Below are 13977 nucleotides of genomic sequence, written 5' to 3'. Positions count from 1 at the left end.
TTCTCCTGTGTTATCTTCAAGAAGTTTTTAGTTTTGTATTTTATTCTTAGGTCTATTTTCTGTATGTGCAATGTATAAGATCTGTGTTGAGTTCTATTTTTGGAGTGCTATGACAGGTGAGTGTTCTGTTGTACCTATATGGTTTGTTCAAAGACTATTCTTTCTCCACTTAATTGCCTTTGGTCCTTTGTCAAATTTCAATTGACTACATAAGGTATAAGTTCTACTTTTGTGCTCTCCTGTTCATCCACCATCTCTGGTGTTTGCCATTCTAACTGATTAAAAGATCTCTCATAGATCTGTATTTTTAAAAACTAGTCATATCTTTTTGTCTTCTAGATACTTCTGTGTATTCTGATGGCTTTTGTGGTGTTTGCCTTTTTTTTCCTTATGACACTTTAAAAATACATAGTATAATAAAGAAATTATTCCTTTGAATTAATTTGATTATGGACATTTTTCTTAGTTGGCTTTGTTTTTTATTTTGTAGAAATTTCACACTTTAAATTAGTTAAAATGTCCATTTTTAAGTCAAGCTTAGGCAAGTCTTCTTTACTCTTCTATTTAAAAATATTCCTCCATTTTTGGGCTGGGGATAAAGCTCAGTTGGTAGAGTGCTCACCTCCCACGCACAAGGGCCTGGGTTCAATCCCCAGCACCACCAGGAAAAAAAAAAAAAAGGTATGAACTTACCTTAAGTAATAAAAGAAACTTTGAAGTTTGTATACAAATTATTCTTTGGTTTTATTTATTTTATTGAGGATTGAACCCAGGGGTGCTTAACCATTGAGCCACATCCCAGCCCTTTTTTAAATATTTTTTATGAGATAGGATCTCACTGAGTTGTTAAGTGTCTCACCGAGTTATTGAGACTGGCTTTGAACTCATGATCCTCCTGCCTCAGCCACCCCAGCTGCTGGAATTACACACATGCGCTGCTGTACCTGGCTGTTTCCTTTATTTTTTACACATAACAATTATGTACGAGAACCCAGTGTATTTGCATGCACGTGTAATTCCAGTTACTTGGGAGGCTAAAGTAGGGAGTATCTGTCAGTTGAGCCCAGAAGTTGGAGACCAACCTGGATAATCCTGTGAGAGCTCTTCTCAAAGACGAAAATTAAGTATAAGAACAGATACATTTATTCTTATTTTCTAAACTTCATGAAATGATTAAATTGTTTAGGAAAATTAATATTTTATTATTTGACTATCATTTGAGTCTTAACTGATTTAAATTTTTTTTGTAATTGTAGATGGATAGAATGCCTTTACTTTATTATTAATTATTAATTAATTTATTTTTTAACATGGTGCTAAGGATCAAACCCAGTGCCTCACACATGCTAGGCAAGTGCTTTGCTACTGAGCTGCAGCCCCAGCCATTCTGACTGATTTTTGTAACTGATTTTGCAAGTGGATACCTGGTTTTCTATTCAGTAGCTTATCATGGTAAATATATATGACATCGGATTTATAATCTTATCCTTTTTTAAGTATACAATTTAGTGGTATTAAGTATATTCATATTGTTCTGCAACCATTACTACCATCCATCTCCAAAACTTTTTTTTTTGTAATTTTTTTTTTAGTTGTTCAATGACCTTTATTTATTTATACGTGGTGCTGAGATCGAACCCAGTGCCTCACACATGCCAGACAAGTGCGCTACCGCTGAGCCACAGCCCTCCAAAACTCTTTTCATCTTGTGACACCCAGTTTTTCTACATATTAAACAATAACTTTCATTCTACCTTTCCCTTTCCCACTTCCATGATCTTGTTTACACTAAGTACCTCAGATAAATGGAATGACACAATATTTGTCTTTTTGCAGTGAGTTTATTTTACTTATCATGATAATGCCTCAGGGTTCATCCACATCATGTCATGTATCAGAATTTTCTTCATTTTTTAGAACCAACTAATATTTCATTGTATTTATATGTCATATTTTGCTTATTCATTCATTTGCCTAGGGTCACTTCTACTACCTTTTTAGGCTCTTATGAATAAGGCTGTTGTTAACATGGGTGTACAATCCTTTAAGACCTTCCTTTTGCTTGGGATGGTGGTGCGTGCCTGTAAACCCAGCTACTGGGGAGGCTGAGGCAGGCTGAGGCTGAGAATTGCAAAATTGAGGCCATCCTGGGAAACTGAACAAGATCCTGTCTCAAAATAAAATTTAAAAGGGCTAGGAGTGAAGCTTGGTGGTAGAGCACTTGCCTAACAAGCACAAGGTCATGGGTTCCATTGCCAGTACTACAAAACAAATAAACAGATAGCAACAACATTAACAAAATTCTTTTGAGTATATATCCAAAAGTGTAATTGCTAGATCATATGATGATTCTATTTTTAATTTTTCGAGGGACTGTTTTCCACAGTGGCTGTGTCATTCTGTATTCCCACCAATGTTACAGGAGGGTTCCAATTTCTCTAAGTCCTTTACCAACACTTATCATTATTTATTGTTATTTTTTGGCGGTACTAGGGATTGAACCCAGGGGTATCACTGAGTTATATCTTGAGCTCTTTTTTTTTTTTTTTTTAAGTTGTAGTTGTAGAGGGCTGTGGCTGTATTTGTGGTGCTGAGGGTTGAACCCAGAGCCTCACATGTGCTAGGCGAGCACTCTACCACTGAGCCCCAGCCCCAGCTCCTTGAGCTCTTTTTAATATATTTTGAGACAGGATCTTGTTAAGTTCCCCAAGCTGGTCTTGAACTTGGCAATCCTCCTGCCTCAACCTCTTGAAATGCTTTTGTTACAGGCATGAGCCACTGTGCTTGCTACTTATTATTTTTTACAGTAACCATTCTAATTGGTGTGAGGTGGTATTTTGTACTTTTGATTCCCATTTCCCTAGTGATTAGAGATAGTAAGCATCTTTTCATGTGCTTATTGGCCATTCTTATTTGGAGAGATGTCTACCCAAGTTCTTTGCCCATTTTTGAATGAGATTGTTTATTTTCTAGAGACAGTTTTATTAGTTTATTTTCCTAGAAAACCTATTACTCTAAATTTAAAAAGAATTAACATTGTCATTTAGTAAAATAGCAGTTATAATAAACAAGCATTATGATGCTTTAATTTTTAAATTATTTAAAAAATATTTTTATGAAAGCATTAGTGGAGTTCATTTTGACATAATCATGTATGCATGGAATATAATTTGTTCCATTTCAATATCCAGTGTTTCCTCTTTCTCTCCTCTCCTTCCTACCCCTGTTTCTCCTCTTCTGCTCTGCTAGTCTTCCCTCAATTGTTTTTCTTTCTTTCTTTCTTTTTTTTTTTTTTTTTTTTAGTTTTAGGTAGAAAAGTATAGCATCTATAATGCACAAAATTTAAAACTTCATGTTCAACTTGTCTATTTTTTTCTTTTATTTTCTGCACATTTAGTATGGTATCCAAGAAATCATTCTGAGCCAGTGTTATGAAACTTTTGCCTTTTGTTTTCTTTTAGGAATTTTCTTTTAGGAAATAGGTAGATTTAACTTATACATTTAGTTCATGTATCCCCCTCTTTTTTTTTTTTAAACTGGGTTTGATCCCCAGCATAGCCACACACTCAAATACACAAATAGATTATTCATCCTTGTCACTATAGTTCATAACTATGAATAAAAGATAAGTTGGGTTAATAGCCATGAAAAGATGGCAAATAAATGGGTTATACCTATTTTATCTGTCAATAAGTCAGTGTCGAAAGTACTAATGCCCATCTCAAGGTTTGATTCTGTCATTACTAATGTAATACATATAATGTTTATCTATTTATCTTTTCTTCAAACTTTCTCAGTTGTTTCTTTTTTTAGCTTGAAGACATTTTGAAGGTTGCACATTTGCATCTTCATAGGTTTATTTATTTCATTTTATTATTTATTTTTTAATTTTTAATTTTTTTAGTTGTAGATGGACACAATATCATTATTTTATTTATTTATTTTTATGTGGTGCTGAGGATCGAACCCAGGGCTTCACACATGCTAGGCAAGTACTTTACTACTGAGCCACAACCCAACCCATATTTTTTAATGCACTACTGGTGATAGAACCCAGTTGTGCTCTACCACTAAGCTACACCGCCCCCATTCCTTTTCATTTTTTCAGATAAGAGTCTTGATAAGTTGCTAAGGCTAGCTTTGGACTTGTGATCCTTCTGCCTTAATCTCTTTAGTAGCTGGGGTTACTGGTGTACATCACCATGCCCTGCAGGTTTATTTAATGTTTAAATAAATTTATAAATAAACTTATAGTTTATGTAAACATAGTCATGGTGATAAACTCTATAAACAGTCACAGATTTTATGAAAATTTTATGATATGTGTCCTTACAAATGCAGTGCATTTTGATAATGATTGAGCCTTATTTATATCTATATTCCTAAACTTACCAAGTGAAAAAGACTGGTAATTTTTAAAGTAAAAGAAGAATGTTTTATTTCTCTTTTTATTTTAGGTATATCTGTAATTAAGGATTTTTGGCATTTGCCAATTAAAAAATAATGATCAAAGAAATCTTAAGTTATTATATCTCTAAATAGAAATAGCTTAGGAAATAATGTATATTAAAAAATCTTTCACTGGGCACAGTGGTATATTCCTGTACACTCTGGAGGCTGAGATCCGCAAGTCCAAGTACAGCTTCAGCAACTTAGTGAGACCCTATCTAAAAAAAAAAAAAAAAAAAAAAAGATCTGGTTGTAGCTCAGTGATAAACCCCCTGGGTTTAATTCTCAATTGTGATGTGGGGTAATTGGAAGAGGGTTCTGGAGATCACATCCATCAATGAGCTACATCCCCACCCCACTTTTGGTACTGGTGATTGAACCCAGGGTTATTTTACCACTGATTGACATCCCCAGCCCTTTTTGTTTTTGTTTTGTGATAGGACTCTAAGTTGCCTGGGCTGACCTTGAACTTTCAATCCTCCTGCTTTAGCTTTCCAAATAGCTTAGATTTGAGGCCAACCACTAATACATATTTAACATAGTTATTTTGAATTTAAATTGGGACAGTTTTTAACCTAGCTGTTGAAGATGTATTTTAGACCTGGCATAGTTACGCAGTCCTGTAATCTCAGCTCTTTGGGAGGCTGAGGCAGGAGGATCACAAATTCAGGGCCAGCCCAGGCAACTAAGCAAGACTCTGTCTCAAAAAATTTTTTTAAAGTGTGTGTGTGGGGGGGTGGGGTACTGGGGTTATATTTCAGGGGTAGAGTTCTTTCCTAGTATGTGTGAGGCCCAATATTCAATTCTTAGTGCCACTGGAAAAAAAAATAGATCTGTCTCTTGGAAATAAAATGTACATGAAGTGGAATATGTTCGGAGAAGCATTCATATGGAATTTTCATGCCACTGTAATTAAAGGAAGGGGAAGACCTGTGACAGTTCTCTCAAGCAATGAAGCATCATTTTAATGCTTCCTTCACTAGTTTTAAGCATTAACTTTGTGTTACTTAGTACTTTAGATATTAAAATATTCGCCTTATTTGGTGGTTGCCAAAGGGGTAATGCACTACTCTTTATAAACATGTAAATGTTTATAAAGACTAGTGCAAGGGAGATTCTTTGGTGATAAGGAATTTTGTGTTCTGATAGTAGTATTGATTACATGAATATACAAATGACAAAATTACCCATATAAATTTTAAAAAACACATATAAAAACTGATAAAATCTGAATATAGTCTGTTCTATAGTTTAGTCAGTGATGTTTTACCAAACATCAGTTTTCTGGTTTTGATAATATTCAATGGTTAGTAAAATGTTAGTCTTTTGGAAGAAGCTAGGGAGAGGTTATAGGGGTTAGTGTAGTAACTTCTTGTGAGTCTGTAATTATTATAATATTTAGTGTATTAATTAATTAATAATGTTTAGTATATTAGTTAAAAAATACTTTTGTGTTTCTTAATGGCAGGTGTTTGACTTTCATTCTTAACAGAATTGTCAGTAACTGGATGTTATTTAACTCTTTTTAAATTCTCCCAGAAAAGTACCATTTTGACATTTTCTGTAGTTTAATTACTTAACCAGAGTCGTTTCCACAACTTGTGGAAACTAGATTAAAACCTCAGAAGTCTGAATGTTCTGTTTTGGCTGTAGAATTAGCATGTTGCAGACCAACATTCTCACCAAGAATAACTAAAAAGCAGAATTAAATTTTTTTAATATATATTTATATATATGATTTATTTTTACATGGTGCCAAGGATTGAACCCAGTGCCTCACTCATGCTAGGCAAGCACTCTACCAATGAGCTACAATCCCAGACCCTAAATATGTTTTAATAATCTCTTTGAAGGCATTGGAGACATACCAGGGGAGCCAGGATTTCAGAGGCCACCATCTTGAATTAAGGGGAACCTAAAGAGGTTACTTATGTTCAGTGAGAATTGGCCCCCTAGGACATTGGCTGAGTTGTAAGTTGTGGCTGAAAGATTGAAAAGGTGAGCAGAAAATGGTCATGGAAAGATTGAGGAGCTGAGCAGATCTGTCTGTCTTACAGGTCATGTGGACAAAATCTTGGGTTTAGGCTCCAACAAGGAGAAGGAACCCTCACAAACATTCAAAGTTTTCTAGTTTTATATGAAGGAAAAGAGGGCTAGATACAAACAAGGCTTCACAAGGATTGAAGTCAACTTGAGATGGCCTCAATTTGTGATTGGCTTGGGAAAATATGCCCTTAACTCTGAACTACATTCCTAAAGCCAAAGTGAATTCTCTCTTGAAGCATATAGCATAATTCAGAGCCTGAAATTATCTCCTTATTTTTTTTTTAACAGTAAACAGTCTTCAGTCATACAGGAGACTAGACCAAATTATTCAAATCCAAGATATACTGGTAAAGGAATTATTAGACTCAGACTTGAATAACTAAGATTGATGTATTAAAAAATTTATTTAGCAAGATGAACAATTTCAGCAGTCAAGTAGAAACTATGAAAAGGAATCAGATGAATATTTTAAACTCCAAACTGATATAAGAACTCAGTAGATGAGTTTATCAACAGATCAGATACAGATCAAGAAAGCGTTAGATATTTTGAAACTTTCTCATCAGTAGACTCACACTGAAGGAAATCCCGTAGTGAATTATTAAAGCAGTAGGAAAATGATCCCAGGCATGCAGCAATAAGGGTAAGTTTATAGAAGTAACTAGATGAATATCTTTTTAAAAAAAAAATTTAGTTTTAGATGGACAAAATAACTTTATTTTATTTATTTATTTTTTTTATGTGGTGCTAAGGATCAAATGCAGTGCTTTACACATTTGAGGCAAGTGCTCTACCACTGAACCACAATCTCAGCCCCTAAATGAATAGCTCATAAAGTTTAAATTATATAAAATTAAAATATTTAATAGTAGCACAAAGTTGGAGCAAAAAGTAAATGGATATGGTGTTCTCTGTTTCTTTTATTCAGTAGTATGTGAAGTACTAACTTATATTCCTACATTTTATATTATTTCTAGCATAACCATTTAAAGAAAAGTAACGTAATATATAAGTAACAAGCTAATATGGGGGAAATGAAATAATAACTTTTTCTTTTTTACTTTCTTTATGGTGGGAAATTTATACCCCTAACCCCAATAAAATATTTAGTCCAAAAGAATGCAAGAAAGGAGAGAAAAAGAACAGAAGAGGTAGTTCAAATGTAAGATAGTATACTGATTGATTTAAATCCAAATATTTAATTATACTAAATGTAAAGACTTACATAATATTAAAAATATATTCAGTTCTGATTTTTTTTCTTAAAGAAAACCAGTTATGTACAGCTTGCAGTTATAACTTCATGTTTAGGATACATTAAAAATTGAATATAAAGAGAGAAAAAAGAACATTGATAAAAGAAATTGAAAAAGACACAAATAAATGGAACAATATCTCTTGTTCATAAATTGGAAGAATTAGTATTGTTTAAATGTCCATATTACCCAGAGCAATCTACAGATTCAGTTCAACCCCTTCAACATCCCAATGGCATTCTTCACAGAATGAAAAACAATTCTAAAAAAAATCCTGAGGTTCTTAAGGAATCATGAAGATCCCAAAGCCAAAACAATTCTGAGAAAGAGAAATCAGAGGCATCACACTTCCTGATTTTAAATTATATTGTAAAGCTATAATAATAAAACAGTATGGTATTGGCATGAAAGTAGACACATAGACCAGGGGAACAGAATGGAAAGTCCAGAAATAAATACAAATGTATATTCAATTAATTTTTGACAAGAGGACAATGGGAAGCAAACAGTTTTTAGTAAACGGTGCCGGGAAAACTAGATTTTCACATACAAAAAAATGAAATTGGATCCTTACACTGTGCACAAAAATCAATTTAAAAAAATCAACTCAAGATGGATTAAAGACCTAGATGTAAGAGCTGAAACTATAAAACTCCTATAAGAGAACCTAGGGAAAAAGCTCCTGGGTATTGGCCTTGACAATGATTTGTTTTTGGCAAGGGGATATTGTACCAAAAAAATCATGCTACAATAATAAATATTAATAAATAATAAATGGGAATCCATCAACCTAAAAATCTTAGTAAAAATGAATTGACAGCCTATAGATTGGGAAGAAATGTTTATAAGTCATATATCTGATAAGAGGTTAATATCTAAAATATATAAAGACCTCATATAACTCAATAATAGAAAAATAAATAACTCAATTATCAAAATGGGAAAAGGGTCTGACCAGACTTTTCTCCAAAGAAGATATAAAAATGATCAACAGCCAGATATGGTGGCAAACACCTATAATTTCAGGTATTCAGAAGGCTGAGGCAGGAGAATCACTAGGCCAGCCAGCAACTTAGTGAGTCCCTCAGCAATTTGACAAGACCCTGTATCAAAATTTAAAAATTGAAAAGGACTGGAGATGCAGCTTAGTGATACAGCACCTTTGGGTAATCCCTAGTACCAAACAACAACAAAAAAAGCAGACTTATAAAAGGTAATCAGCATCATTAATTGTTAGGGAAATGTAAATCAAAATCACTGTGAAATGCCATCTCATGCCCTTTAGAATGGCTGTTAACAAAAAGTCAAAAGATAAATATGGTGATGAGAGAAGGGAATCTTTACACACTGGTGATTGGAATGCAAATTGATGTAGCCATTTTGGAAAACCATATGAAAGTTTCTAAAGAAATTTTAAAAATAAGTTGTTTGGGTTATTGCATACCAGAAATTCAGCTACTTGGGAAGCTGAGATGGGAGTTTGAGATCAGCCTGGGAAAACAGCAAGACTCCACATCAAGGCTGGGGATGGGGCCATAACAACCATATAGCCCAGCAATCCCTCTTCTGGGCATATGACCAAAGGAAATGAAATCACCAACTTGTGTTCATTGCAGCATTCACAGTAGCCAAGGGGTGTGTGTGTGTGTGTGTGTGTGTGTGTGTGTATTTTACAGTTCTAACTGTCCACAATGGATGAATGGATAAAGAAACTGAAACTTAAAAATGTGGCATTTATACACAATGGAGTATTACTCTGCACTAAAAAATGACAAGATCATGGAATTTGCAGGGAAATGGATGGCACTAGAGCAGATTATGCTAAGTGAAGCTAGCCAATCCCAAAAAACAAATGCCAAATGTCATCTTTGATATAAGGAGAGCAACTAAGAACAGAAAAGGGAGGAGGAGCATGAGAAGAAGATCACCATTAAACAGGGACGAGAGGGGGGAGGGAAAGAGAGAAGGGAAATTGCATGGTAAAGGAAGGAGACCCTCATTGTTATACAAAATTACATATAAGAGGAAGTGAGGGGAAAGGGGAAAAAAAAAACGAGAGAAATGAATTACAGTAGATGGGATAGAGAGAGAAGAGGGGAGGGGAGGGGAGGCGGGATAGTAGAGGATAGGAAGGGCAGCAGAATACAACAGACACTACACTAGTATGGCAGTATGTAAAAAAGTGGATGTGTAACTGATGTGAATCTGCAATATGTATACGGAGTAAAAATGGGAGTTCATATTCTGCTTGAATCAAATGTATGAAATATGGTATGTCAAGAGCTTTGTAATGTTTTGAACAACTAATAATAAAAAAATAAAAATGGAAAAGGAAGCAGTATTATCATTAAAAAAAAAAGAAACTGACACTTTCACTCATACACTAGAATAGTATTTAACCTTAAAAAAAAAAAATCTTGCCATTTACCACAACATGGATGAAACTGGAGGGCATTAAGCCAAGTGAAGTAAGTCAGACATAGAGAAGTATTGCATGATCTTACTTTATAGAATCTAAGAAAAATCAAATATAGAGAATAAAACAGTGTTTGCCACTGGCAGCCATAGCAGAGGAAATAGGGAAATGTAGGTCAGATGATACAGTGTAGCAAATATGTAGGATGAACAAAGTGTGGGAATCTAATAGAATAAGGCTATAGGTTTTATACTGTATTTGGGATTCTTGTTAAATTAAGATTTTAGTTTTTTTACCCCAACAAAAAGTGGGCATTCATGTGAAATGATGAATATGTTAATTGTCCCACCTTAGTAACCATTTTACTGTCTGTATACATAACCTTATGCTGTATATCTTAAATATACACAGTAAAATTTATTTTAAAAAAAGATAATATGTCTAGGTGTGGTGGCTCATGTCCATAATCCCAGGGACTCTGGAGGCTGAGGCAGGAGGATTATGTGTTCAAAGCCAGCTTCAGCAAAAGCAAGGCTCTAAGCAACTAGAGACCTTGTCTCTAAATAAAATTCAAAATAGAGCTGGGGATGTGGCTCAATGGTCGAGTGCCCCGGAGTTCAATTCCTGGTACCCCCCCCACCCCCTAAAAAGAAGATAATGTGCCAGCTAAAATAAACCAGTCCCTGTACTTGTGCTGTGCTACACTTACCTTTCAATGTAGTCGCTAGATTTAAAACCAGTTAATGTATGTAGAATTTTTAGTACTTCCCCCAATGCATACCAAATAGCCAAAATATATAAGTATATGCACACATATGTACATATATGTGTGTGGGTTTGTGTGTGTGTATATATGGCAAGGATTGTATCTTGCACTATTGATTACTGTTACATATTTGCCTATTGGACATATTTGCCTGATATTGTGAGTATGGTTATCTTTTTATTTTAAATCTGCTTTTCAGGGCCTCTGCCTAATGACAACATGTGAATTATTTTTTGCAAAAGTAATCTCCTTTGACTGCAGAGTTTTCAAACTAAATGACATTCTCCTTTTTGTTTTTACCTGGGCTTTTATGAGAATGTTCAACAATTTTAGAATTCTCCTTTCATAAATAGTTATCTTCATGGTGAATATAGACTTCCTTCATTATATTTCAATTGTCTTTTAGCATGAGGGCTTTATGTAGAAAAGGTGGGGACATAAACCGTTATAAAACAATACTATACAACAATTCTTTGCTTAGTTCTTTGCTTTGGATGCCTGTGTGTTATATATTAGTCATAACATAAATTAGGTACATCTCAGAAGTCTAGTTAACTCAGCTCTTTTTTTTTTAAGCTTTTGCAGAAGTCTCATCAGTTTTTGTCTGACTGAAGGAAAGGATTAATATTAAAATAATGTATTTACTGAGATCTGATTTATCTAAAACTGGTTAGTTTCTCTGTACAAACAAAATGGGGTAATTTTGGGCTGAATTTGGCATCTTGCTACTAGTGGGTATTGTGGTACATGGGGAATGGGTATTATAAGTCTCTCAGAATTGACTAGACTTTAATAAGGGTATAAGATGGGCTTTTCTTTTTCCTTTAGAACATAAAATTTATTATGGTTAATTTGGTGGTAATACTTATATCTCTTTTTGTCTCTATTGAATATAGTGCTTAATTCTGGGAGTTTTAAAAATACTCCTTGTGAATTTTACCTGATAGTAACAAGACTGTGTAAGTTTTTGCAAATTAAGTAATAATTTCTTTATAGCAAATTTTCTGACCTGGATACTGAGGAACTTGACTACTAGAAATGGAGGGTAGAACTCATTAATTTTGTTTTCACTCCTGTATTCATTACTATTCTTTTTCATTTCTCTTTGAACAGGTTGTTCTTTTCAACAGCTTTTGATGAAATACAGGAGCATTCTTTATTACTTGAGCAATCATCATAAGTTAAAAGAATAGGAAAGTTAAATCCCAGATTAATGATAGCCATGTTGTGTTGTATTGTTTACTAGGCAGTGAAATCAGCTGTGCAGACCATCACTGTTGGAGGAGTGAGCACATCACAGTTTAAGACAATTATTCCTCTGGCAACTGCTCCCAATGTCCAGCAGATTCAAGTGCCTGGAAGCAAGTTTCATTATGTCCGACTTGTTACTGCCACAACAGCCAGTAGCTCAACCCAACCAGTTAGTCAGAATCCCAGTACAAACACTCAGCCTCTTCAGCAAGGTTAGTAACCATTTTTTTAAAAAAAAAAAAATAGTAATGGATGCTTTTAACATTATTAAAGAACATTGGTCCTTTTCTTGCTGAAATTCTGATTTGATTGTGGCATTTCAGCTGATAGTTTGAATCAGCAGTGAAATAAAATCATAGTTGTATACAACTGTGGTATTGCATTATACTAGAAGTTGGTAGCTGGAGGTGTGCTATATTACCAGATAATCATAATTATTTATTTGTGATTGTCTATTTTGATACTGGTCTAAAAACCTACTATTGATGCCATTGGAATAGATTTAGATGGAACCAAATTATTTATTTCAGTTTCTGAGCTATGAAGCCCCTTGATAGTGTTGAAATAGGCAAGGGTATAAATAAGAACTTAATACTGTATTTAATTTTATTTTGAGTGATACTTATTTTGAATCTAGTTAATAAAAAGTAACTAAAATGTTCCATTAATTTCTCTAGTTGTATTTTTTTTCTAGAAGATATTTCTTTGTTTTCCTTCTGTTTTCTTTGTTTATGTTTAACTCTCCTACACCTGATACACATACACAAATACATGTGTAACCTTTCTCATTTCTGTCTACTTTAAAAAAAAATTGGTATGAAAGAGGGCTGGGGTTGTAGCTCAATGGTAGAGTGCTTGCCTAGCATGTTTGAGTCACTGGGTTCGATTCTCAGCACCACATATAAATAAGTAAATAACAGTAAAGGTCTATTGACAACTAAAAAATATTGTAAAAAAGATTGTTATGAAAGGATCAGAATAGTTAATAGTTGAAGGTCTAAGTTTTTCTTTGGAAGGCTGCTTTTTATTCCAGCAATGTAAAAATGCAACGGATGGCTAATGGATGACTTACTGTTTATTAGAAGTAAATAGGCTGGGGATGTTAGCTCAGTGGTAGAGCACTTGCCTAACATGTAGTAGGTCCTGAGTCCTGGGTTCTCACACCATAAAACAAAGAAGTCAGTAGAAGAATTAAAGATTAGTTGATTCATCTTTTCATTTATTAAGTGATCAGAAATTTGGAGCTACCTACTGCTGGTAGCTAGTTCAACTATAGGAAACTGTACAAGAAAAGAAACTTTTATTTTTCAAATCATTGAAGGGAGAAAATGGAATAGACAGTATTTTAGTATGTGTTCTACCAAATTAGACATACCAAATTGTACTTTCTAATCCCTTTTTAAGCTGACATTGAAAGAAAATATTTATTGTAGCATTCTTAATGAGAGGAAAAATGAAACTTGCATTTTATTGGCTAAGGGTGTCAAGTTTTATATTCTCTCAATACTTTAAACTTAGCAAGGACCAAGAGAAATGCTACAAACCCATCTACTTAGATATCATGCTGATATAAAGAAGTCATTAGATTCTATTGGTTATATATAATGTGTGTGTGTTTTTATATTCGTATAGTTTACTGAGAGCCCATTTCCCATGCGGTACTAACCTTAATTAACTCATAAGAATAAGGCTTTGGTATAAGTGATCCAGGAAGGTGGAGAAATGGGTTGGGCTGTATTTCATAAGTCTGATGTATTTACTGGTACCTTTTTTTTTTTTTCAACTTTATGTCC

At 33.9% G+C, this 13977-nt stretch overlaps 1 protein-coding gene across 9 annotated transcripts in view; it reads left to right on the top strand.

The window, feature by feature from the left end:
* Lin54 (lin-54 DREAM MuvB core complex component) overlaps nucleotides 1-13977 on the top strand; it is a 76633-nt gene that overhangs the window by 44826 nt on the left and 17830 nt on the right. For 8 of the 9 annotated variants that reach the window (XM_078021494.1, XM_078021489.1, XM_078021491.1 and 5 more), the window contains exon 5: nucleotides 12180-12396. The exons of the other annotated variant lie outside the window; for it this stretch is intronic. In XM_078021494.1, the coding sequence (XP_077877620.1) occupies nucleotides 12180-12396 (217 nt within the window). The remainder of the gene's footprint in view (nucleotides 1-12179; nucleotides 12397-13977) is intronic. 9 annotated transcript variants of the gene reach the window in all.

This window comes from Ictidomys tridecemlineatus, chromosome 9, assembly GCF_052094955.1.
Source record: "Ictidomys tridecemlineatus isolate mIctTri1 chromosome 9, mIctTri1.hap1, whole genome shotgun sequence".
NCBI lineage: Eukaryota > Metazoa > Chordata > Mammalia > Rodentia > Sciuridae > Ictidomys > Ictidomys tridecemlineatus.
The sequence above is the reverse complement of the archived record's forward strand: the minus strand, read 5'-3'. Positions and strand labels throughout refer to the sequence as shown.